The 25269-nt window shown below is 42.9% G+C and overlaps 1 protein-coding gene across 1 annotated transcript in view; it reads right to left on the bottom strand.

Annotated features, from left to right (window-relative positions):
• Positions 1 to 22898, bottom strand: part of RAB35 (RAB35, member RAS oncogene family) — a 71778-nt gene extending 48880 nt beyond the window's left edge. The window contains exon 1 of the mRNA XM_029571790.1: positions 22667 to 22898. Within this exon, the coding sequence (XP_029427650.1) occupies positions 22667 to 22718 (52 nt within the window). The 5' untranslated portion in view covers positions 22719 to 22898. The remainder of the gene's footprint in view (positions 1 to 22666) is intronic.
• Positions 22899 to 25269: the final 2371 nt, after the last annotated feature.

Below are 25269 nucleotides of genomic sequence, written 5' to 3'. Positions count from 1 at the left end.
AATGAAGGCAATAAGCATAAGCACTAGCAAGTTAGAAGACAGACTGGAGGTGGTTACTATGGAGGCACACAACTAATAAAATCTGTTTCAAATGCATTCAAAGCAAAAGGCCTGTGAGGGAATCAGCTGGACCGTTAAATGACCAAGAGGTAAAGGGCTGTTAAGGGAGAACAAGGAAAGCAAAGAAAAACTGAATGAATTAGTTGCCTTTGTCTTTACTGGGGAGGATGTTGGGAAAAGCAAGTTTGCTTACCGTAAACTATGTTTTCCATAGATAGCAGGATGAATTAGACATGATCTGTGGGTGATGTCATCCAGCAGCACCGAACGGATCTCTCTCCAAGCTAGTAGAGCTTTGAGCTCTACCGAGCATGTGTGGGAGTTCCCGCATAGGTGTTTCCAAGAGCCTCTTCAGTCTACAGAAAAGCTAATATAAATATATACATGTATTTCTAAGGTAGTTGATTCTCCATGGAGGCGGACAGGCATCTAATGTCTAATTCATCATACTATTTCCCTCCCCCCCCACACCATCGATAAGCAAGGCTGAATTAGACAATCTGTGGGAAGTTCCAAGTTAAGGGTTGCAGCAGAGCGTTTGAGTAAGCAATTTGGACTCCTTCATGGAAAGTAGAGTACTGCAATAACAGGTCGCAGAAACTGCTTGTCCAAATGTATTATCAGGTTTTGAGAGGTTACCCAGACAGTAATGGAACGTAAAGATGTGAACTGATGACCAAGGTGCAATCCCGTAACCCTATTTGAAGGGTACTAACCTAAGTTGAGCCACCACTGGAAGCAGAGCTCTGAGCTGATTAGTTTCGACCAAGTCTCCTATCTGCAACTTGTAAGACATAGCAGAGCCGAACACATTCCACCAAGCCAATGGACAACGTGTGGTAGGTGACTTAACGTCAAGTTGGTTAATGTTTCACGTGATTAATAATAGATGAGATGCTCAGCAACATGAGCAAGTTCTTTTTGTATAGTAAAGTCATTACCTATCATCCAATGCATGAAGTAATCCTCCTTCATGAACAGGATGAATTGATTGATATGGAAAGTAGAGACAACCTTTTTGGCAAACAGTATGCAGCTGCATCGCCCCTGGAGTCACTTGCAGAAACAGCTCCCAGCAAAACAAGGCCTGCAGTTCGGATACATGACGTGCAGAACAAATTGCCACAAGAAACACCGTTTTCAAGGTCAGTAACCTCAAGGAAAGGGTATGCATCAGTCGAAAGGTAGGGCCCGCTAAAAAATCCAAAACTAGATTAAAGCTCCAGTAAGGGCACCAGTAGCTGCAAGGGAGGACGAAGATGCTACACTCCTTTCAAGAAACAGGCCACACATCTGGATGAGCCGACAAGTGCCCACCATTCACATGAACTTGGAAACAGGCAAGAGCCGCAACCTGAACCTTTAAGGAATTAAGGGCCAACCCTTTATTCAATCCATCCTGCAAAAATTCCAAAATGAGCGGGATTTTAACTGAACGAAGAACCACCCCTTGATCTTCAAATTAAGCCTCAAACATTCGCCAAATCCACACATAGACTAAGGAAGTGGAGAACTTTTTTGCTCGTATAGCAAGGTGGCAATCATCGCAGCAGAATATCCACACTTCAGCAACCAAGCCCTCTCAAGGACCATATCGTATGATAAAATCAATTGAGATCTTCGTGAAGAACAGGCTCCTACTGTAGCAGATTCCTGTGTGCCAGAAACCATAGGGGAGAGTCCACCAGAAGCCTTCACAGATCTGTATACAAACAGTTTCCTGGGCCAATCTGGTACCACTAGAAGCACCATCCCTACTTGACTCTCGACCTTCCAAACCATTCTACCCAACATGGGCCACGGGGGGGGGGGGGGGGGGGGGCGGGAAGCATAAATCAGCCTGCCGTCCGGCCACTCCTGCACGAGACTTTGGATCTCTCCTGTGACTTAGTTGAGGAAACTTCGCATTGTAAGAAGTCGCCAGCAGGTCAAAAAACAGAAGGCCCCAGCAATCCACTATTAGCTGAAACGCCTCATTTGACAACCCCCATGTTCCTGGATCCAGAGACTCTTTCTGCTGCAAAAGTTGGCTCTTACATTGTCTTTTCCTGCAATGTGAGAGGCTGAGATCTCCTGAAGATGCACTTCCGCCCATTCCATAAGTTGGCCTATTTCCTGCAACACTTGCTGGCTCTCAGTTCCTCCCAGCCGATTGATGTAAGCCATTGTCGTCGTATTATCCAACATTATCTGAACCACTCAACCAAGCAATCTGTTGCCGAACCTCAAGCATGCCAACCGGACTGCATGGGCTTCCAGCCGATTGATGTTCCAGAGAGACCCTTCTGCACTCCAGCACCCTTGCCTGTCAGTTCCTGACATTGAGCTCCCCAACCCTGGAGGCTCGCATCTGTCGTGAGTACTAGCCATTCCGTTGATCTTAGGGAAACCCCCTTTCTGAGATGATCTGCTTTTAACCACCACACTGTAGTTGAGGACAGACCTCCATTGGTAGGTGGAGCTGAATTGAGTAGTCTTGAGATTGATGGCTCCAACAAGACAGCAGAGAGCACTGAAGAGAATGCATATGCGTCCTCACCCAAGGCACCACCTCCAGGGTTACTGCTATCAATCTGAGCACCTGAAGATAGAACCACACTGTCTGGCGTATCGTGTTAGTCAATACATGCACCTGCGCCATCAGCTTCTGAATTCGGCACTCCAGCAGGAACACTCTGCCCTGTTTCATGTCAAATCGAACACAGAGATACTCTAGCGACTGATGGCTCAAGACTGCTCTTGGCCAGGTTCATGACCCAACCTAGCTCCTGCAACAAGGAGATCACCTTGCGCGAGACCCGGAGGCTCTCTTCCAGACTCTTGGCCAAATTAGCCAGTTGTCCAAGTATGGATGTACCAGGATCCCATCTTTTATTAACTTCGCCACCACCACCGCTACAACCTTAGAAAAATGTTCTTGACGTGGTGGCCAAATCAAAAAGATAGCACTCGGAACTGATGTTCATGTCCCAAAACCGTGAAATGCAGAAATTGCTGATGCTCTGTTCTGATGGGAATATGCAGGTATGCCTCGTAGAGATCCAGAGACATCAGGAACTTTCCCAACTGTGCTGCCATTATCACTGAGCGCAAGGTTTCCATGCAAAAACAAGTCACACACAAATGACGGTTGACTCCTTTGAGATCCAGGATGGGACGAAAAGAAACTTCCTTCTTGGGCACCACAAAATAAATGGAATATCAGCCCGTATTTACTTGAAACGTGGGCATCGGAACTGCAGCCTACAGGCGGAGAAGTCTTGACAATGTAACCTCCACGACCTGTCTCTTCTGACGAGAGTTGCAGGGAGACACCAAGAACATGTCCTGAGGAACACAAACGCCAGTGCATAGCCATCCCTCATCACCTCCAGCATGCACAGGTTTGTCGTGATCATGACCCACCTCTAATGAAAGATAGGAGATAGCCTATCTCCATATCCCGGGGGGGGGGGGGGGGGGGGTGCGCAGTGGCACATCTTCACTGGGAAGCTCAGGATGCTCCACTGCCTGAGCCTGTGTCCTGTCTGGGCTGCCTGGGACAAAAAGGACTGATATCTACCCAAAGGCTGAGTCCTCTGAAAAGTCACTCCTCTGTAGGGTTTAAAATGTCTGAACCCTCTAGTAAGACTTCTCATGCTGAAGGATCACGGTGCCTGTTTCTTATCCTCTAGTATACGAGGAACTGGGGACTCACCCCACTTATTAGCCATTTTCTCCAGCTCACTCCCAAATAAGCGCAAGTCTTTAAAGGGCAACCTTGTAAGGTTAGAGTTTGAGGCTATCGGCTGTCAATTAGTAGAAGCCTAGTTGCTATTTGAACCTTTGCAGTTGTGGATGTTTCTGGACTCTCATACCTAATATTCCTTGCAGGATGCTCGGCTGAAATTGGTAGTAACCTAGGGGGTGGTGTTCAGGATGCTATTCTTATATTTTCTTTTTTCTGATCTTATCGCTCACTGATTCTTTTGGTCTTCCAGTTTCTTGATATAAGAGATTCTTTCTGAAGATATACATGTGTATTGTTCCCTGTATTTTCCTTTTATTATGTTACCACATATCCAATTACAAAACTTCTATTACTGGAACAAGATAATTGTGTTATTTGTAAAACTTTATAAAAAATAAATTAAAAAAACCCAAACATTTAAAGTCTGATTCAAGGTTGTAAAGGTAGCCAATGTTTCCCTGTTAGCCTTGTATAAAAGGCAAGAACAAGAGATCAAGATCATACGACACATGAAGATCAACATGAAACAAAAGGCCATTAAATTAACTCAACATACATTAAGCACACATACAACTCATCAAAACAAATACAGATTGCTTTATGACCTTATAACATAGGACCCTTCCAGAAGTATAAATAGGGTATACTCCTGCAGTGATCCTAGCCTGTCAGTATGCTCTTCAAAAAGCAACTGTGGACAGACTAGCAAAAAACAATTAAAAAGTCAACCATAACTGTACTCAACCATCAATAAAACAGGGAACTCAAGAATATAGGTACCCCAATCTATGGACTGGATGAGCACTTACTAGAATCCGTGGGTGCACGTAGCCCCACAGGAGGACTACTGACACAATCATTTGGCAGCCAAGGGCGGGAAGCTGAGTCCATCTGTCTACATTAAGGAAAACAAAATTATCAGGTAATTTCTCCATTACCTAGCATGCAGTCAGATGGGCTCAGGACCAGTGGGATGTACTAAAGCTACTCCTGAAACAGGGTGGGAGGCTGCCCACGGTCCGGTCAACATCATGCATGCAAAGGCTGCATCATCCCAGGCCTGCAGATCCAGGTGATAAAACCTGGGAAAAGTATTTAAGGAAGACCACATCGCAGCTCGGTAGATAACGACAGGAAACAAACTAACCTCCACCCATGACACAGCCTGAGCTCAAGTGGAATGAGCCCTAACGGCTTCTCAGGATCCATATACGCGACCATGACTATCTCCTTAAGCAAGCGAGCTATGGAAGCACCCTGCTTACACCTGCCATGGAGAACAAACAGGTGATCCATCTTTCAAAAAGGTTCAGAAACCTCCAGATAGCGCAAGACAAGTCTCTTGACATCCAAGGAGCACAAGCGACAATAGTCCTCCACATCCCCGACCTTACCTAGGACGGCAAGGAGATGGACTGAATCATATGAAAATCCGAGATTACCCTTGGCAAGAAGGATGGAACAGTACGCAGCTGTAACGCCAGAGTTACCCGAAGGAATGGCTCCCAGCAAGACAAGGCCTGCAGCTCAGAAATTCATCACGCTGAACATGAAGCCATCAGGAACACCATCTTCAAGGTCAACAACTGCAAGGAAAGGTCAGAATGTAGGGCCAGCCAAAAATTCCAGCACCAAGTTAAGACTCCATAAGTGAACTGGTAACCGCAAGGGAGACCTAAGATGCTTCACTCCCTTCAAAAAGACGGACCACATCAGGATGAGACGACAATGACCCATCCTGCAACACAATCCAGAATGAGTGGCTCCATCATCTCCTCCCCACCCCTGGAAGACTCTTTAGTTGTGCAAGCAGCTAAATCAGCTCATTCTAACTTCTATAGCTGAGAGGTGTGTGTAGGTGTGTGTGTGTAGGGGGGATTATATTTGGAATGGCCAAAAAAAGGACTCAAAGCCTTAGGTTTCCTAACATATTATGAACTATAAAATTATATTGCTTGTTACATTCTGATCATATAAACCTCTCTCACACCATCATTGGAAGGCCTTTTATAAACTATTTAACAATGTATGGGAATAATATGCAGGTACATTACAACATGGACAAAATCTGTAAGTTACAATCCAATATCTCAACATTTACTAAACACTCAGACTGCATGGTACGCCATTTCTAATATAGAGACCATGTTACCTCAGACATCACTCTGCTCTCTAAGAGAATAAGTCGATTTTACCAAAGTTGCAATATTAATAACTTTAGCCTCCCAACATTCAAGCATAGTGTCCAGGCAGCTATATTTGTAAAAAAGTAAAATCAATTTGGAATAGAATGCAGAACAGATAGATCCTTCACCAAGGAAAGCAAACACCCCCAAAAGAATCGCACTCAAAAGACCCCACGAGACCCAAAACAATAAGGATTAGCAAGTGCTGAGCTCTCATACACTGATCGGGTAGTCCCTCTGGCGTCACTCTACTCCCAAGCTCATTATATTAGAGCGTTGTGGCTGCTTCCGGTCACCAGGGGGAGCCAACTGCTACACTTGATAGCAGTGGAACGCAGAAGAGAGCAGCTGGAACACTAAGGGACCAGACAGCATGCAACACGCCTGTGGCGGGAGTGATGCCAGCAGGACTACCCGATGTGTGTGTGTGAGAGCCCGGCACTTGCTAATCCTTATTGTGTGTCTGTCTCATGGGGTCTTTTGATTGAGATTCTTTTGGGGGTGTCTGCTTTTCTTGGTGAAGGGTCTATCAACCTTTTACTATGGGTCAGAATCATATGTAAACAGATGAACAAGAAATATACCGTACTGGTACCGGTACTTTGACCCCCAGACAACATGAGTGCAAAAAGAAAGAGCTAGTCCATCAAGTACAAGAAAGTTATCGTGGAGTACTCCCAGGGCAAAAATCTTACTGTTTTCTGCAAAGAGAAGGTGTTGGATATCCGAATGGTCCGAAAATGGCGAGCAGAGTACAATAACCTCAGTCAACAGGTTTACAATGGAAATGCTAAGAAGCGCAAATGTGGATCAGGTCGGCAACCATTATTTCCTGATCTGGAAGACATGATCTGTGAACAGGTTGCTGACAGAAAAACAACGGCTTTGGTTGTGCGCAGGGCTGATATTCAAGAATTTGCCCTTGCAATGGCACCACAGTTAGAAATATCCCCAGAAAAATTCAACGCATCACAACACTGGTTGGATGGCTTCCTTCAGCGATGTGAACTGTCTCTAAGAAGATAGACAACACTGTTTAAGCTGGGAGATGCTGAAGTTATTAAACGCGCACTTGCATTCAAGTCCTTTGTTGATAGCATGGACTTTTCTAAATATCAACTTTCCAACATGATTGCTGTGGATGAAACTGCAGTGTTTATGGGCCAAGGATCTTAAATGACAATTGATCAGTGTGCCTCCTCAATCTAGATTCCCTCCACTGGTTATGAAAGTACACGTTACCTGTATTTTGGCAATTTGCTGGATGGAAATAAAGGCCCACCCCTAATCACTATTAACGGCAAGAAGGATAAGATTGAATGTTTTTCAGGCATTTATATTCTTAAAACTGAAAAAGCCTGGAGCACACAAGCAGTTATAAGGAAGTGGTTAGATTTAATGCTTCCGCTTGTTTTGCGAGGCGGGCAAAGAGGTCTGCTAGTCTGGGACTCAGCCAGCATACACCGCACTAAAAACATGAAGAACTTCCTTCAAGACAGAAAAATAGATCAAATAATGATTCCCGCAGGAATGACTGCCTATCTCCAGACTCTTAATATTGCAATAACAAGCCATTCAAGGGCCATTTGTGCATGGAAATTAATGACTACATTGAAAATAGAATGGAGAGAAATCAGCGTGGAAACTTTGTGAAGCCTAGACTGCAAGAGGTTGTGACTTGGGTGAAGAATTCATGGGATAAAATCACAGACAGTTGCGTTGCCAATGCGCTACAAACAGGCTAAATGGACAAGAGGTGCTCATTTAAGGAAAGCGCTATGGCTAGACATGAGAAATTGGAGCCAATGGTTCTAAAGGGAATAGAGTCACAAGAAAATCACGAAAGAATTCAGGGTTTGGAGAGTTATGATGATGTTCCAGAATGTGATGACATGACTGTATTTGAATAAATGTTGATTTTTTGTTCAAGAATAAATGTAGATTGCTGTTCATGGAAAAATAAGACATCCCCTGAAAATAAGGCTTAATGCATCTTTTAGAGCAAAAATTTGTATAAGACCCTGTCTTATTTTCAGGGAAACAGGGTAAGAAATATGGTCAAAGGCTTTACCTACATCCATTGATACAGTGGCCACAGATGTCCTACATATAGGGGCTAGAGCTAGGAAGTTAAATAACATTTTAGTGTTATGAACAGAGGACTGACCTTTCATGAAACCGTCCGGTCAGAGGAGACCAGAACAGGAATCAACTCCTCCATACGTAGCTGAAGGATCTTAGCCAATTTTTTTCACACCTGCATTTATTAGTGAAATAGGTCTATAGGAGGCACACTGTGTTGGGTCCTTAGATGTTTTATGAATTAGCACTATTAATCCCTCCATTAGTTGTCACTTATAGGCATTAAGCTCGCATACAGGCCGATTCAGTAAAGTCCGAGGGACAGTGGGCGAACGCCTGCTCTCCTGTGCGCGCGATTCAGTATGCTAATTAGGCCCGGCGGTAAAACCAGGCGCTAGGGACTCTAGCACATCCTTAGCGCCTCCTTTTGGACAGGAGCGGTGGCTGTCAGCGGGTTTGACAGCCGACGCTCAATTTTGCCAGAGTCGGTTCTCGAGCCCGCTGACAGCCACGGGCTCAGAAACCGGACGCCGGCAAAATTGAGCGTCCGGGTTTCGACCCGACAGCTGCGGGCAGACTTCAAATTTATTTATTTTTTTTTACTTTAGGAAAGTTTCGGGACATCCGACTTAATATCGCCATGATATAAAGTCAGAGGGTGCACAGAAAAGCAGTAACAACTGTGCACCCTCTGTGCACCTCTTGCAGTCACATGTGCACTTTCCTGGTGACCGAAGAAATTAGCGCCTACCTTTGGGTTGGAGCTAATTTCTGAAAGCAAAATGTGTTAGAGATGTGAATCGGAACCAGAATCGGTTCGGATTTCAGTTCCGATTCACATCTCTAAAATGTGTGACTTGGCTGCACATTTTGTTTTCTGAATCGCGCGGGAATACCTAATAGGGCCAACAACATGCATTTGCATGTTGCGGGCGCCATTAGGTTCGGGGGATTGGACGCGCGTTTACAATGCGCTCCAGAGCGCACTGTACTGTATCAGCCCGATAGATAAAGACTTCACATAACAGGGGCTACAAGGTCAGCAAAAGCCCTATAAAAATCCAAGGAAACCCATCTGGGCCAGGGCTTTTACCCAAAGCAAACTTCCAAATTGTACTAATATCCTCTCCTGGAGTAATGGAAGCTGTTAAACATCCCAAATCTTCTTCAGGTACTTTAGGAAGTCCTAGAGGATCAACAAACTGGTTAATCTTCTCAGGCATAGGGTCAGGCTAAGCAATAAAGTCTCAAAATGCCTAGCAAACAGTTTTATTAATATCTGTAGGAAGGCAGTTCATCATCCCATATATCATAGAATCTTGTCTGTTCTTTAACCACTCTAGCAAGCAAAGCACCTGTCTTATTACCATGTTCGTAGTACTGTTGTTTCATATACCTGAGAGACCTTTCAATAACATCAGTTTGTAAAGTTTTTAATTCATGCCTAGCTAGAAACAAATTTCTTATAGATGTTTGATTATCCTTTTTTTATGCTGTAGTCTAAACTATAATAGTATGTTCCAATTCTAATTGTTTAGCCTTTTGTTACCTATTAAAAGTTAACTTGCAAATGAAATAATTTTCCCCGAGTACACATTTAAAAGCTTCCCATCTCAATGTTGGATTATAATCCCCCACTGGATTTGTTTCATTAAACTTAGTGTATGCATCAGCTACCAGGCCCCAAAGTGCTTTCTTCCCCAGAAAAGATATTAAACATCCATGGTCTTGCAGATCGAAGCTTATCATTTGCCCCCAGCATAACAGATACAGCATGATGATCTGACAATGTACAGGGCAAAATATCACAACATTGGATTGTATTCAAGTAGAGATCACATAAGAAAACAATCAATTCTACTATGAGATTTAGGCCTAGGTGAGAAAAAAAGTGTAATCTCTATAGAAGGGATACTGTTCTCTCCAAAAGTCTTTAACATAAGTGATCAAATTTTGCAACCCCAAAACCACCTCCAGATCTATCAATTCTGTTATCTCCCCCCCCCCCCCAAAACACAAACCCTGTGAATTAAATTGCTCCAAACAGAACACAATTTTTAGTAGAATTCGCTTTGACCAACATTAGGCCCGTAGACATTTACGAGCGTAATATATCTCCTGGTAATGCCATCTTTTGCTCCTTTGAATTCTGACCTGAAGAGGAGCATTTGAAAGCTAGTCAACTATATTAAATTAGTCCAATCAGAAAAGATATTGCCTTGTGTTTTTATTTAGCCTTTATTTCTGTGCATTCAAGCAGACAGCAGCCAAAATAATCTGCCAATAGACTTGTGCTATGTGATGTGGTTCAGTAACAAGACACTCCTGATGAGGTGCAAACCATCTTGCTTTCTTTTTCCATAAGCCTGACATACAAGATCAGAGGGGGAGTTAATGTTAATAGATATTTTCCAAATTAACTATGGGGGTGGGAAAGGTATGTGTGAAACAACAAAAATTTCAGCAAAATTACTCCCGGAGGAATTCTGCGCACAAAAAACTTAAAATTCTGCAAACTTTATATTGGTCAAAATAACGCAATTTACATGATGGTCCTTAAGCAATTACATTTTAAATTAATACAGAAAAATGTATTACTTAAAGATGCAGAATTTTAAATATTTTGAGCGGAATTTCCCTAGAAATTCACTGTAAGAGAGTGTCCCTTCCGCTCTCTCTCCCTACTCCCCTGGCCACTTTGCCTTCTCAGGCTCCAACTCCTCCACTGTCTCTCTACTCCCAGAGTTTGACCTCGTTCTCAGTACTGTCCCTCACAAAGGCTCCCTCTGTCCCTCCCTCTCACACATACACCCTTTCTCTAGTGCACATACACACCCTCATAAAGGCTCCCTCTCCCTTGCATGCACACTCTCACAAGCTCCCTCTCTCACGCATACACCCTCACACAAAATCCCTTCACACAGGCCAGCACCCTCACATACACAGGATCCCTTTTTCATACACCAGATCCCAATCTTTCACACAAAAATGATTTTTTAGTTACATCCGATATCATTCTTGTATGTAAAACATTAATTTATGGTTTACTGTCTGTACTGCCTGTTATCATTCATACCTGTTATCTGTAAAGCCTGTTGCTAATTATTGTTTATTGTAAACCGCGGTGATGTATCTTTTTACGTACAGCGGTATATAAAAATCCCTAAATAAATAAATAAACATATACATACTCCTTCACAATCTCCTCATATAGGCTCCCTCTCTCTGGCACGCACCCACACCAACACCTCCACACCTCTCTATATACATTCATGCTCACTGGGGCCTTCATGTTCGCTGCGAATGGCGTGCGCGGTCCGTTTGCGGCATGCCGGGGCCTTCATCTTCGCTGCGACCAGCACGCAGGGGGCTTTCATCTTCGCTGCGAATTTTGCGCTCCGTTCGCAGCATGCCGGAGTCTCATTTGGCAATTCTGCAAAGAGTGGGGGGAATTCTGCGCACCGCAGAATACCCCCAGGGCTACAAAATGTATCTCCACAGCTCTTACTGATTGCATTCCCTGCTCACAGGTGTAATATAAAATCTTACCACGTTTATTTCTAGAAAGATACACTTAAGCCTTCAAGCCAGAAGGATGCATCAAGAATAGAGCAAAGTTCAGCTCCTTATGATTTCAAAGTCAGCTATATCATCTGGGCTACGACCATTGAAAGAGAACTTACCACACATTCTACTCCTGCTCTATTTCCTGCTTAAACACACACAGGCAAAAGACTGCCTCATTGCCAGAGTAAAAATTGCCTTCTGCATGGGATGGTTGTAACATTCCATTTTAACTAGAAAAATTAGTAACAAAGTAAATATCAGCAGAAAAAGACCCAACTGGTCTATCCAGTCTGCTCAGCAAGTTTTTATTTAAGTACATAAAAAATTGCCATGCTGGGTCAGATCAAGGGTCCATCAAGCCCAGCATCCTGTTTCCAACAGAGGCCAAACCAGGCCACAAGAACCTGGCAATTACCCAAACACTAAGAAGATCCCATGCAAATGATGCAATTAATAGCAGTGGCTATTAGCTAAGTAAACTTGATTAATAGCACTTAATGGACTTCTCCTCCAAGAACTTATCCAAACCTTTTTTGAACCCAGCTGCACTAACCACATCCTCTGGCAACAAATTCCAGAACTTTATTGTGCGTTGAATGAAAAAGAATTTTCTCCAATTAGTCTTAAATGTGCTACCTGCTAATTTCATGAAATGCCCCTAGTCCTATTATTCGATAGGGTAGTAATGAGTACTCTGTCAGGTTACCCCTTTTCTTCATTTCCATCCTTTAGCCAATAAGGATCATCTTGTGTTTATCCCACACCCTTTGAATTTCATTACCATTGTCTTCACCACCTCTCTCCAGGGAGAGGGCATTCCATAAATCCACCACATTTTATTCCTGGGGGAATTCTGTGCAAAAAAAAAGTTTTAAAATTCTGCAAACTTTATATTGGTCAACAAGTAACACAATATACATGACTGTCTTTAAATAATTACATTTTTAATTAATACAGAAAAATTAATGTTGCAGAATTTTAAATATTTTGAGCAGGATTTCCCTAGAAATTCATTGTTAAGTGTCCTTTCCATTCTCTCTCCCTAGTCCCCTGGTCACTTTGCCCTCTCAGGCCCCAACTCCTCCACCTGCCAGTATCTCTCACCTCCACCTCTAGGCTCAACCCCTTCCACTCTATGGCCTCTCCCTTTACACAGGCTCTCTCTGTCCTTCTCTAGCACATACATACCCCCCTTCATACAGGGTCCCCCTCTCTCACATACACACCCACACAGGATGCATATGTCTCTCTCGCACACACTCCTTCACACAGGCTCCCTCACGTACACACACACAATCTCTTTTTCACACACACACACCCCAGCTCCCAATCGCTCACACACATACACACTCCTTCACAATCTCCTCACACAGGCTTCCTTTCTCTGGCACCCACACTCAAGCACCCCCCTCCCCCCTGCTCTCACACCCCCCCCCCCTTCAACAGGGCCTTCATCTTGCCATGAGTGGGCCACTTCCCATGGCACACCAGGGCCGTCACCTTTGCCACGAATGGCAGGGTCTCCTCTGCCATTTTCTGCACAGAATTTGGAAATTCTGTGTGTGAGGGGGGGGCGGGGGAGGGGGAATTCTGTGTAAATTCTGCGCTCTGCAGTAGTGCAGAATTCCCCCAGGACTAACACTTTCCATGAAGAAATATTTCCTGAGTCTATCTCCCTTGGAGTTTCATACCAAGACCCCTAGTTCTACAGCTTTCTTTCTATCAGAAAGTGGCATGGAGTGACCTTGGGCAAGTCATTTTACCATCTGTTGCCTCAGGTACAAACCAGCGACGTAGCCAGAACTGAATTTTGGAGAGGCCCAAGGTTAACATTGGTGGGCAGTAGACATACAGATCTAGGCCCTAATAGTTGTAACTCTTACTGATAAATAATGCCTTAGCATGCACCCTACAATGGATTTCTGAGTAGTCTGCAACAGCCATCATGCATCATGAGCGGCATTTTAAAATAATTTTAGTTCTATTACTTCAAGCACTTACCAACATTAAATTCTTTAATCTATATGAAATGTATATGTATTGCAGTTTATAAATACACATCATGTAAAAAGTAAATAAAAGCCACTTAACAGAAACATCAGATCCAATCACAAAAAACATATCAATATAATTTTATGAATCATCTTTCCAGAGAATATAACAAAACAGCAATAATAATCATAAAAAGATTTGCAACAGGTGCAGAACAGCAAACCAAATTCCCTTTACTGCCAAACACTTTGTGAAGTAACACAAACTTCTGCGAAAACCCCCCCCAAAAAACCTAGAATCTTACCATACCATATCAGCAGTAACTCTCAGGATGCAAATAGCAGCAACCCTGTCTATGAAAATGTAGCAAGGCAAATATTACACCAGGCCCTAGAACACTAATAAACTATCTAATGAGCAAACAGAACAAACCAGACTGCTACAAATCCCTACAGAGAAAGTACTCGCTAGCCAAAATACTGCATCTGTCACATATGCGCAACACAGACAGACCCTTAACTAATACAAAATAAGGGACTACAAATTAGAAAAACATACAGACAAAACTGAAATGGAAAGCCAGAGAAATCAGACTCTGAACTCTGGAATACTGAAGAAAAAGCAAAATACAAATATATAAGAAATGCACATTCCCAAGATAGCATATTCCAGTCGCTGAAAGAGAAAACTTTTTTTTTTTTTTTACCTTTGTCTGATGTTATTTTTCTAATCAGTTGGCCCCAATCTTTTATCCTCATCTGTCTCTTGTTTCTTCTCTCCTGTCTTCTTTCCTTCCTCCTTCATACACACACACAGGCTCTCACATATGCTCTCACAGAAGCCCACTCTTCCATGATTTCGCATATACACACAGGTTCCCCCCTCCCCCCACACACAGGCTCACATGTACACACAGGCTCTCATTCTCACACGTTCACATAAATAGGCTCTCTCCCATTCCCCCTCAGACACACAGGCTCTCACTTTTACATGCTCTCTCACATACAGCTTCATATTTCCATACAAACATACAGGCTCTCACTCTCACTTCCATATACATGTATACACACAGGCTCTCTCTCTCATATGCAGGCTACCAATCCCACACACCCATACACTCCCTCACAGAAACAGGTTCTCATTTGCAAATACTACCACTCTCACACCCCCACTAGGTAGGCTCCCATTCACGTCTCCCCCAAGCAGGCTCCTATTCACACACACATCCCCAGGCAGACTCTCATTCACAAACACACACAGACCCCCCCCAAGACAGGCTACCATTCATACACACAAATACAAAATACAGGCATATTCCTCATCAGGAGAAAAAGGAGGAGCCTGTTCTGATGCTGCTCTTTGTGTGCCTGCCCATGGTATTCAAAAACTCGTGGGGCTAGCATGTCCTCTATGCTGATCTCGCACAGGGCCGGCACACGTGGAGGAGCAGGAGAACGGGCGCCTTCCGGTGAGAATTTTTTTTTCTTCGACTGCTGGCCTTCTGCTCCTCTTCTCGGCTGCTAGTGGGATGGGATCCACTAGCAGCTTCGCAGGCTTGCTTGGCGACTTCGCAGGCTTGCTTGGCGACTTCCTCTTCTTGGCCGCTGCTCCCCTGGACGTGCACGCCCGGCATCCACTGCGGCCCTGTGACAGGGCCTCTCCTTTTGCTGCAAGGCAACGCTGATTGAGTGGGCCACAGCTCACCCATGGTTATGCCACTGGTACAAACAGTCTAAGCCCTCTCTGTATAGGGAAATATTTTTATATTCCACTTTTTGGCATTTCAAAGTACTATGGAACATGCTCCCGCCAGACATCCGCCTTGAGATCTGCTTCGCTTCCTTCAAAAAGAAAATTAAAATTAAAACCTGGCTCTTTAGCCAAGCTTTTCCAGAACTTTGATTATTTTTTACCTCCAGCTATCAAGATTTTCTCACCATCGCAATCCCTTCTGCAGATCACATTTATCTTAGACAATTACGCCTTATTTTATGATTTGGTTTCTCAAAGAGACTATACAATTTTCTCAATGTTATTTTTCGAACCTGTTTTCCATGTTTTCCAAGTTCTATAACCTTGTTATATGTACCGCCTCTTGGCGTAATTTTTATGTTTCAATGTAAACCGATGTGATCTGTATTTTAATACAGGAACACCGGTATATAAAAATCTAAAAATAAATAAATAAATAAATAAATATAAACAACAAAAGGTTTGATTCCTGTGCATAATTAATACCTTTCAGTTGTTTAAAAGTCTGTATCATATGTATATCCTCGAGGAGAGATATTTTAAGTCCTTCACTCTCAGTCTTAACAGATTTTTAGGTTCTGGAATGCTTGATTGAGCATGTGCAGCACAACCTGTGTCACCACACCACGTCCCTCAGTTCTTTCATACCCATTACAGTGAAAGAGGAGAAAGATCTCCAGGCATGCAGGTTCATACATCCTCTGAGGACAGTAGAGCTCTTATTACAGGTAAGCAGCTTTGCTTTCTCTGAGGACAAGAAGGATGCTAAAGCCTCACAAGTGGTAAACCCTAGCTACAGACTACCCCGAGCAAAAAAAAGGGAAGAAAAGACAAAACAAAAAATTGCCAACAGGCAAAATTATTTTTGGTAGCAACAGCCATTTCTTTAAAAGAGATTGCCTGGAAAACAAAGATAACGGGCTCTAGAAGGGATGGACTTGGATTCTATACCTCAAAAAGACAGACTGATCAAATCTGTCATATTTGGAGTCTGTCTGAATAGTGAGATGTGAATGTGCCTCACAAATCTGCTTCATTTATTTTGAAGAGGTGAATAAGCATGTGGATAAAGGTGAACCAGTAGATGTGGTATATTTGGATTTTCAGAAGGCACTTGACAAAGTCCCTCATGAGAGGCTTCTAAGAAAACTAAAAAAACATCATGGCATAAGAGGAGATATCCTTTCGAGGCTTGCAAACTGGTTAAAAGACAAGAAATGGTAGGATTAAATGGTCTGTTTTCACAGGGGAAAAAGGTAAATAGTGGAGTGCCTCAGGGATCTGTACTTGAATAGGTGCTTTTTAATATATTTATAAATGATCTGGAAAGAGGTACGATGAGTGAGGTGATCACATTTGCAAAAGACACACAGTAATTCAAAACAGTAAAATCACAAGTGGATTACGATAAACTGCAGGAGGACTTTGCGAGCCCAGAAGTTGGGCATCCATTTGGCAGATGAAATATAATGTGGACAAGTGCAAGGTGATGCATATAAGGAAAAATGACCCATGCTGTAGTTATACAAATGTTAGTTTCTATATTAGGAGCTACCACCCAGGAAAAAGATCTGGGCATAACAGTTAATATTACATTGAAATTGTTGGTTCAGTTTGCAGCAGCGGTCAAAAAAAGCAAACAATGTTGGGAATTATTAGGAAGGGAATGGTGAATAAAAACGGAGAATGTCATAATGCCTCTGTATTGCTCCATGGTGAGACCACACCTTGAATACAGTGTGCAATTCTGGTCACAGCATCTCAAAAGAGATATAGTTGCACTGGAGACGGCACAGAGAAAGGTGACCAAAATGATAAAGGGGATGGAATGGTTCCCTTATGAGGAAAGGCTAAAGAAGTTAGTGCTGTTCAACTTGGAGAAGAGATGACCGAGGGGGGATATGATAGAGGTCTATAAAATCATGAGAGAACTAGAACGGGTAAATGTGACCTGGTTATTTACTCTCAGAAAACAGAAGTATTACGGGGGCACTCCAGGAAGTTAGTAAGTAGCACATTTAAAACAAATTGTAGAACATTTTCACTCAACGCACAATTAATCTCTGGAATTTGTTGCTGGAGGATGTAGTTAGGGCAGTTAGTGTAGCTGAGGTTAAAAAAAGGGTTGGATTAGTTCCTGGAGGAGTAGTAGTCTATAAACTGCTATTAATCAAGCTGTCTTAGGGAACAGCCACTTATTACTGGCATTAGTAGCATAGGATCTAATGTTTGGGTACTTGCAACCTGGATTGGCCACTGTTGGAAACAGAATGCTGGGCTTGAAGGATCCTCAGTATGGCAACTTATGTTATGTAATGTGTAGCAAAAACTCCATAGTGAGGTTCTGCAAATGTCCTCCATGCAGGCCATCGACATGGCTCCAACCCTATGAGCCTTCATATTTCCTACCAGATTCAGGCTAGCCTGGGCATAACAGAAGGAGATGCAATCTGCTAGCCAATTAGAATGGGTGCACTTGGAAACTGCAGTTCGCAGGCTTGTTGGGGTCAAATGAAACAAGAAGCTGAGTGAACTTTCTAAGGTCTTCAATTCACTCCAGATGGAAAGCCAAGACTCTTTCGCAATCCATACTTTGCAATACATTTTCATCTTTGTGGACTGGAGAATAATGCTGAAAGAACAATTAACTGGTTAAGGTAGAATTCTGACACTACATTATATCGGAAGTTAGGATGCATGTTAAAAATCTTTGTGGAAGATGGATAAGTTAGTGGACCCTGGAGCTCATTGATCCTGCGCACTGAATTGAGCACCACCCGAAGTGTAACTTTTCAGGTCTGGTACTTCATATTAAGAGTCACCAGCCAGGAAAAAGATCTTGGTGTCACTGTGACTAATACTTTAAAATCCTCAGCTCAGTGTGCAGCAGCAGTTAAAAAAGCAAACAATGTTTGAGATTTTATTTATTCAACTTTATATACAGACTTTCAATTTAATATCAAGGCGGTTAACAATCATGGAATTTGCAGTAGCAAGATTCGAAAAAACATACCCATATAACAAACTTCTCACTATAGATTTTACATTATTTTCAGCTAAAAATAATAGGCTAAAATACATATTACTTCCACATTGAAGTTAAAATATTTAAAATACAATAATATTAATAAGACAATTCTAAAAGTTAAAAACCCTTATTCAGAAACAAATAGAGAGCAAAACTGGTATCATAATACCTTTATATACATCCATGGTGCAACAGAATCCTGAGTATTGAATACAGCTCTGTTCACCCGATCTTAAAAAAAAAAAAAAGCAGCATAGCAGAACTAGAATGCAGAGAAGGGCATAAAAAATGATGAGAGGATGGAAAGGCTCTCCTATAAAGAAAGGTTCAGCCTGGAGAAGACACAACAGGTTTATAAAAATCATGAGTGGGGTGGAACAGGTAAATAGGGAACAGTTTTTTACTTTTCAGATAGTACAAGGCCTAGGACACAATCAAACTAATGGATAGCAGACAAAAACTGGAGAAATTATTTTTTCCATTCAGCACACAATTAAGAAACGGAATTGGTTGCTGGAGGATGTGGTCATGACATCTAGCATAGCTGAATTAAAAAAATTGCTACAGCGAATGAACTATAACTCATCCTGAGCTTGGCTTTGGAAAAGGTGAGTAATTAAATCTAAAATCCAAAAGAATTTGGGCAAGTTTTTGGAAGAAAAGTTCATAAACCAGGGCTCCCAAACCTGTTCTGGGCCCTTCATAGTCAGATTTTCAGATATCCACAATGAATATGCATGAGAAACTTACATATACAGTCTTCATGATATACAAATTTATCTCATGCATATTAATTGGGATAGCCTGAAAACCCAACTGGCTCTGGGGTCCCCAGGACAGGCTTGGGAAGCCTGTCAGACTTACAGAAAACCATCACTTATCCCTTGGAGCAGCCAACAAGAATCTGCCAGGCCTAGAGATCTGGATTGGCCACTATTTCACCTTTGATCTGACTCAGCATGATATTTCTGAAAGTTCAGGGACCCAAGAGATAAGAGTTTGAGATGTTTGTAGAGTAATAGTTGAGAGGAAGATTCTGAACCATACTATCCTGGAGCAGTGTACGCTCTCTGGCGCTGCAGGGATCTCCTATTAGTAAAATTTGAACAGTCACTAGTAGATTTTTGATGGAAGTCTTCACTTACTCAAAGTATCAACCAGTGACATTTAGGATCCAACTCATTATACAAGTATCTTAAACAAACAAAAAAAAAATGGTACACACCTTCAGGCCAATGCGATACCATGCGCTGCAGCCAGCGCAAGGCTTAACACACGACTGCATCCATAACCCCTGATGCAATACGGGGATAACTGCATCCAAAATGCACATCCAATCAAGTGCATAGCTAACAGAGCTTATCATGTGTAAACTCTATGTAGATGAGCCTACTAGCTAATCCCCGCGATTCAAAATATTTGATGTGCAGCCAATGTGTCCGATTTTACGCCAGCCCTGGGTATGCCACGCTCAAGGGCTCACTGGAAAGAGAAAAGTTCCTGCTTTCTGTGATTCCTCCACTTAGTACCAAGGCAATACTAAATAGGAGGAACCATAGAAAGCAGATTGAAAAAAAAAAAAAAAAAGTCTTGAAAAGAAAATTTTGGGCACCCAAGATAGAGGTCCACGCCGTGTATCTTGTGCCAGTGCTGGGGAAAAACAGACACTCGTACTGAGCATCCATTTCCCCAGCCCACACTGATAGCCACCTCTCCTGTGCACCCGATGCAGAGGAGACATTAGGGATGCATAGTTTTCCCTAGCACAACCCCTTATTTAAATAATGCACTGTGCAACCAGAAGAGGTGGCTGGGCGCACTTTAGGAGAGCAGGCACTCAATCATGAGCGCCCATTTTACGCAAACCGATATTGCATCGGCCTACTAGTTACGTCAATTTAGGAAAGAACCTTTGTGGCTGACAGTAGCTTTGGGACAAATTGGAATGCCAGGAACAAAGTCTAATAAGGAAAATTAATTTTATTTATAATTTTTATATTCCGCTTTTCGCACTTTTTTCAGCGCTTCAAAGTAGATTACATTCAGGTACTGTAGGTATTTCCCTATCTCCAGAGGGCTTACAATCTAACGGGTTGATACAGTAAACCAAGAAGGAGAGCGCGATTCAGTAACTTAATTTATTTAAATTAGGGCCCACGAGTTTGACAGCCGACGCTCAATTTTGCCAGCGTCTGTTCTCAAACCCGCTGACAGCCATGGGTTCGGAAACCGGACACCGGCAAAATTGAGCATCCGGTTTTCAACCCGCGAGCCGCGGGCCCATTTTAAATTTTTTTTTTTTAAACTTTTGGGGCCTCCGACTTAATATCGTCATGATATTAAGTCGGAGGGTGCACAGAAAAGCAGTTTTTACTGCTTTTCTGTGCACTTCCCCGGTGCTGGCAGAAATTAACGCCTACCTTTGGGTAGGCGCTAATTTCTTAAAGTAAAATGTGCGGCTTGGCTGCACATTTCACTTACTGTATCGCAGGGGAATGACTAATAGGGCCATCAACATACATTTGCATGTTGCGGGTGCTATTAGTCTCGGGGGGGGGGGGGGGATACAGTACAGTGCGCTTTACTTACTTTAGAAAGTAACGATCTATAGTACTATTATAGCACTATTTCTTCACTAACCTGATGAAGGGAGGATAATTCTGGAAAGCTTGTCATAAAGGGGTGAGATGGGGTTTGTCTAGTGGGATAAAATGGGTATGTGTGAAGTTTTTGTTTGGGAGGAGGGGAGAGCTATTGGAAGAGGGTTGTAGATAGTCTCATAATAACGTGAGCCAGTAAGAGAAATAAAAAAGCAAAAACATAAAAGTAAAAGTCTGATTACCGTACCTTATATTGGATCTTCAGTAAGTTATTTAAGATGTACAGCTGATTCCATATACTTAAATTGCTTATTTAAGACAAGGCATTGCACATTGGAGTGGAGGAGTAGTCTAGTGGGTTTGAGTCCTGCTGTCGCTCCTTGTGACCTTGGGCAAGTCACTTTACCCCCCATTGCCTCAGGTACAAACTTACAGGCCGATACAGTACAGTGCGCTCCGGGTGGCGCGCACTGTTAACCAGCATTTGGACGCGCGTTTTCGACACGCTATTACCCCTTACTGAATAAGGGGTAAAGCTAGCGCGTCGAAAACGCGCGTCCAAATGCTGGTTAACAGTGCGCGCCACAGGAGCGCACTGTACTGTATCGGCCTGTAAGTTTGTACCTGAGGCAATGGGGGGTAAAGTGACTTGCCCAAGGTCACAAGGAGCGACAGCAGGACTCAAACCCACTAGACTACTCCTCCACTCCAATGTACAATGCCTTGTCTTAAATAAGCAATTTAAGTATATGGAATCAGCTGTACATCTTAAATAACTTACTGAAGATCCAATATAAGATACGGTAATCAGACTTTTACTTTTATGTTTTTGCTTTTTTATTTCTCTTACTGGCTCACGTTATTATGAGACTATCTACAACCCTCTTCCAATAGCTCTCCCCTCCTCCCAAACAAAAACTTCACACATACCCATTTTATCCCACTAGACAAACCCCATCTCACCCCTTTATGACAAGCTTTCCAGAATTATCCTCCCTTCATCAGGTTAGTGAAGAAATAGTGCTATAATAGTACTATAGATCGTTACTTTCTAAATCCTATTTAACTGCATTGTATCTTCTCTAACCTGATGGCAAGATCATAGATGTATTAAAAAGGTCTCATAACTTGTTTTGTTGATACTTAACCCCACGGACAGTCACTATCAAACCCTAACTAGGCTGACCTGAAGTCGGTCAAATAAATTCTCTGTACAAATATTTTACAAGAAAACCACTCAAGGCTGAAGTGAAGGACCCTAGTTAAAAAAACAATAGTACCAGCTGTCAGGAGCTACCAACACCGGCTAACTCACCAAAACAGTTGCCTGTAGAGAGTTAATAAGCCAGTCTAAAGAGACACTGGAGGCGTGGAAAATATTTAGAATCTCGAGCAGCAGCCCAAGCTTTTGGGATATAAGACAAAGTGATGTTCCCCTCTTCCTTGTACTATCTTTTCACTTGCTTTGCTTTCTCTTTCATCGCGGCCTCCATACAGTCCAGAGAGAGACCGAAACCTAGAAAGGCTCAACGCACTTTTTCGACCACCCGTCGGTCTCCAAGGGTCTTAAAGGCCCTAGACCGCCGAGCTCCGGGCCGCACAGGGCGGAGGCCTCTGTCCACAAGGCAATCCTCGGCCAGACCCGGTCTGTAAGCCACACTCCACTTACCGCTGTCCCCGATGATGAGCAACTTGAAGAGATGATCATAATCGCGGGCCATGATCAGCGGCTCAAGGCCCGGTCCGGTTGGCCTCACAGTCAAATCAGATCCGCTTCCCGGACAAACAACCGGAACTGACCGCAAACACCCACCAAACCGCACTGCGCATGCGCAACGGCGTGCCGTCCCTTCAAGGCGCGCGACCTCCACCCTTCACGAGCTGCTACAGAACAGAACGCATGCGCGGGGAGGTCAGCGAGCAGGTCCTCAGCCCACAGCCCCTCCTCTCACATTCTGCACTGCAGAGGTGGTGATGGGGAGGAGCTTCTCTCAGGGTGTAGCACAGGTGGGTCAGTGATGGGCCATAGCAGAGATTGCGGAGGGGACGAGAAGAGCCGGAGCCGCACACACCCCCCCCCCAGTGTTGGGAAGAGCCGGCCCATTTTCCGGTCAAGCCATGGTAGTAGGGAAGGACCTAGAAGGCGGAGCCTACACCGCTGCTTCCGATTGGCCCGCGCGGCTCTCGTCACTTTCTCAGCACAGAGGCGGGCGAGGCGCGTGCCAGCAGTTTGGTCAGTGTGGAGCCGTCGCCTCCTCTTCCATTTGTCAGGTCTGTTTAAGAGATGAGGGCCGCAAACCGCGGCCATGACATTCACATGAGGCAGCCCGGCTCTATAGAGAGTGCGAGAATACTGCTGGACAGAAAAGTGAATAACAGGAAGAAGCGATTATACAGTCTTCATAATATGCAAATTTATCTCATGCATATTAATTTGGGATATCCTGAAAACCCGACTGGCTCTAGGGGGGGCCCCAGGCCAGGTTTGGAAAGCCTGGCTTTGACTTATGGAAAACTAACACATCCCTTGAAGTAGCCAACAAGGGAGAGTTAGGAGAAGAGAAGGGACATGGGCAGAGGGTTGAGGTTGTTAAGTAGTTTCTAATGTGGCACTGCAAAGTCTGGCTTTTTGGGGATGGTAGTTCAGATCTGATCCGCACAATCGAACCTGTACCCTACCTCTCCCCTAACCCAACAGGTTAGGGGTGGGGCCCTGTAAAAATTTAGAGTGGGGTTTGTTTGTTTTTTTGGTTCAGTTGTGGCTGATACTGATTTATGCAAGTTCTAAAGTCTGCATTACCACAAAATGTATTTAACTTTCTATGCAAAATAAGATGATGGATGGCATCCTTAAAACATTATTCACTGTATGCTCTTGACTCGATCTGTTTCTCTGGCCAGTGGTAAGCAAAGCTTTTCTTAAGCTAAAGGCGACTAAAACCTACCTACCTACCTACCTTCTTCATTGATATGACAGACTTGAGCTTTCCATCAAATGAACATGAAATTACAAAAAACATTGACTTGAAGAAACTTGTTTCTACATTTGCTAAACTTAAAATTGTAAAGTGCATAGTTATGAATACTAGACAACAAATTGAAACATGAGAATGTACTATGTATCATTCTTTTTTTCATGTAAACAATTTTTATTCACACTAATACCCAACTTTATCACTTTCACAGTACCAAAATATCCTGGGAGCATTTTATTTTCAGTTTACTAATTGGAATATATAACAGTGATGTTAGAGGAGCATGGCTCTTGGAGTAAACTGAATTCACTGCAGGCTAAAATAGCTTTTATTGGATCTTTATTATCCAAACATATCGTACAATATATATTCTATCTGCAGCTGTGAATGTCCCTGCTATATCTAAAAACACTATATCTATATATATATATATATATATATATAGTGTCTTTAGATATATGCTATATCTAAAGACACTATATCTAAAAACACTTCTGTTCAACCATGCTTACCCAGAATAACTCTTCCATCTCCCCTCGTAGTCCCCCCCCCCTCCAGGGGACTGCCCTCTCCTTATATTAAGGAGACTACCATTGTAAATTATAAATTGTATTCTCTGGTTATGACTTTCTTGTTTTATCTATCCTTCCTACTGCCTATTTATTTTACGCCCCCGCCCAGTTACATTCTCCTTGTTGAAATGTATTTTCCAAGCTTTAAGTTATTATGTATGATGTATTATGTATGATGTACCCACTAATGCCGGTATATAAAAGTTTCTAAATAAATAAATAAATAAAATAAGAAGGGACTTGCACAGTTTCAAAAACTTGCATACAGTATGTGTAGATAATTGTGATTCAATATTAAGCCAGAAGTCCACAATTGGAACAAAGTTCAATATTAAATTATTGTATATTCTACATACAACTTATTTTGTTATCTGGAGCAAGGTGCAGGTGGTCAAATAAGTATGTGAAAACTAAGAGCAATTCACCAAGTGCAAGAGAGCTGGTGAGGGCTTTGTGAGAAGAAACTGGCAGCACAGCACTGATTGTATAGGAATCAGCCTAAGTGGCATAGACCCTTGGTTTTTGCAGTATGATTGGTGCACATTATAAGGCTAGCAGAAACTTGGTGACAGTCCATTATGTGCTTCTAAAGGATTCCTCAGGGAAGGGGGTGCTATTTTATAACTGTTGAGTTTAATTATACAAATGTCAGGAGCAGTCTTTACCTAGCAATGCCTTTGTAGAATGGAAAACAGGAGCAGACCTTTTACCCCCAAATCCTCAAG

This window comes from Rhinatrema bivittatum, chromosome 11, assembly GCF_901001135.1.
Source record: "Rhinatrema bivittatum chromosome 11, aRhiBiv1.1, whole genome shotgun sequence".
In the NCBI taxonomy this organism is placed as follows: domain Eukaryota; kingdom Metazoa; phylum Chordata; class Amphibia; order Gymnophiona; family Rhinatrematidae; genus Rhinatrema; species Rhinatrema bivittatum.
This window is presented reverse-complemented; position numbering and strand designations above follow the sequence as displayed.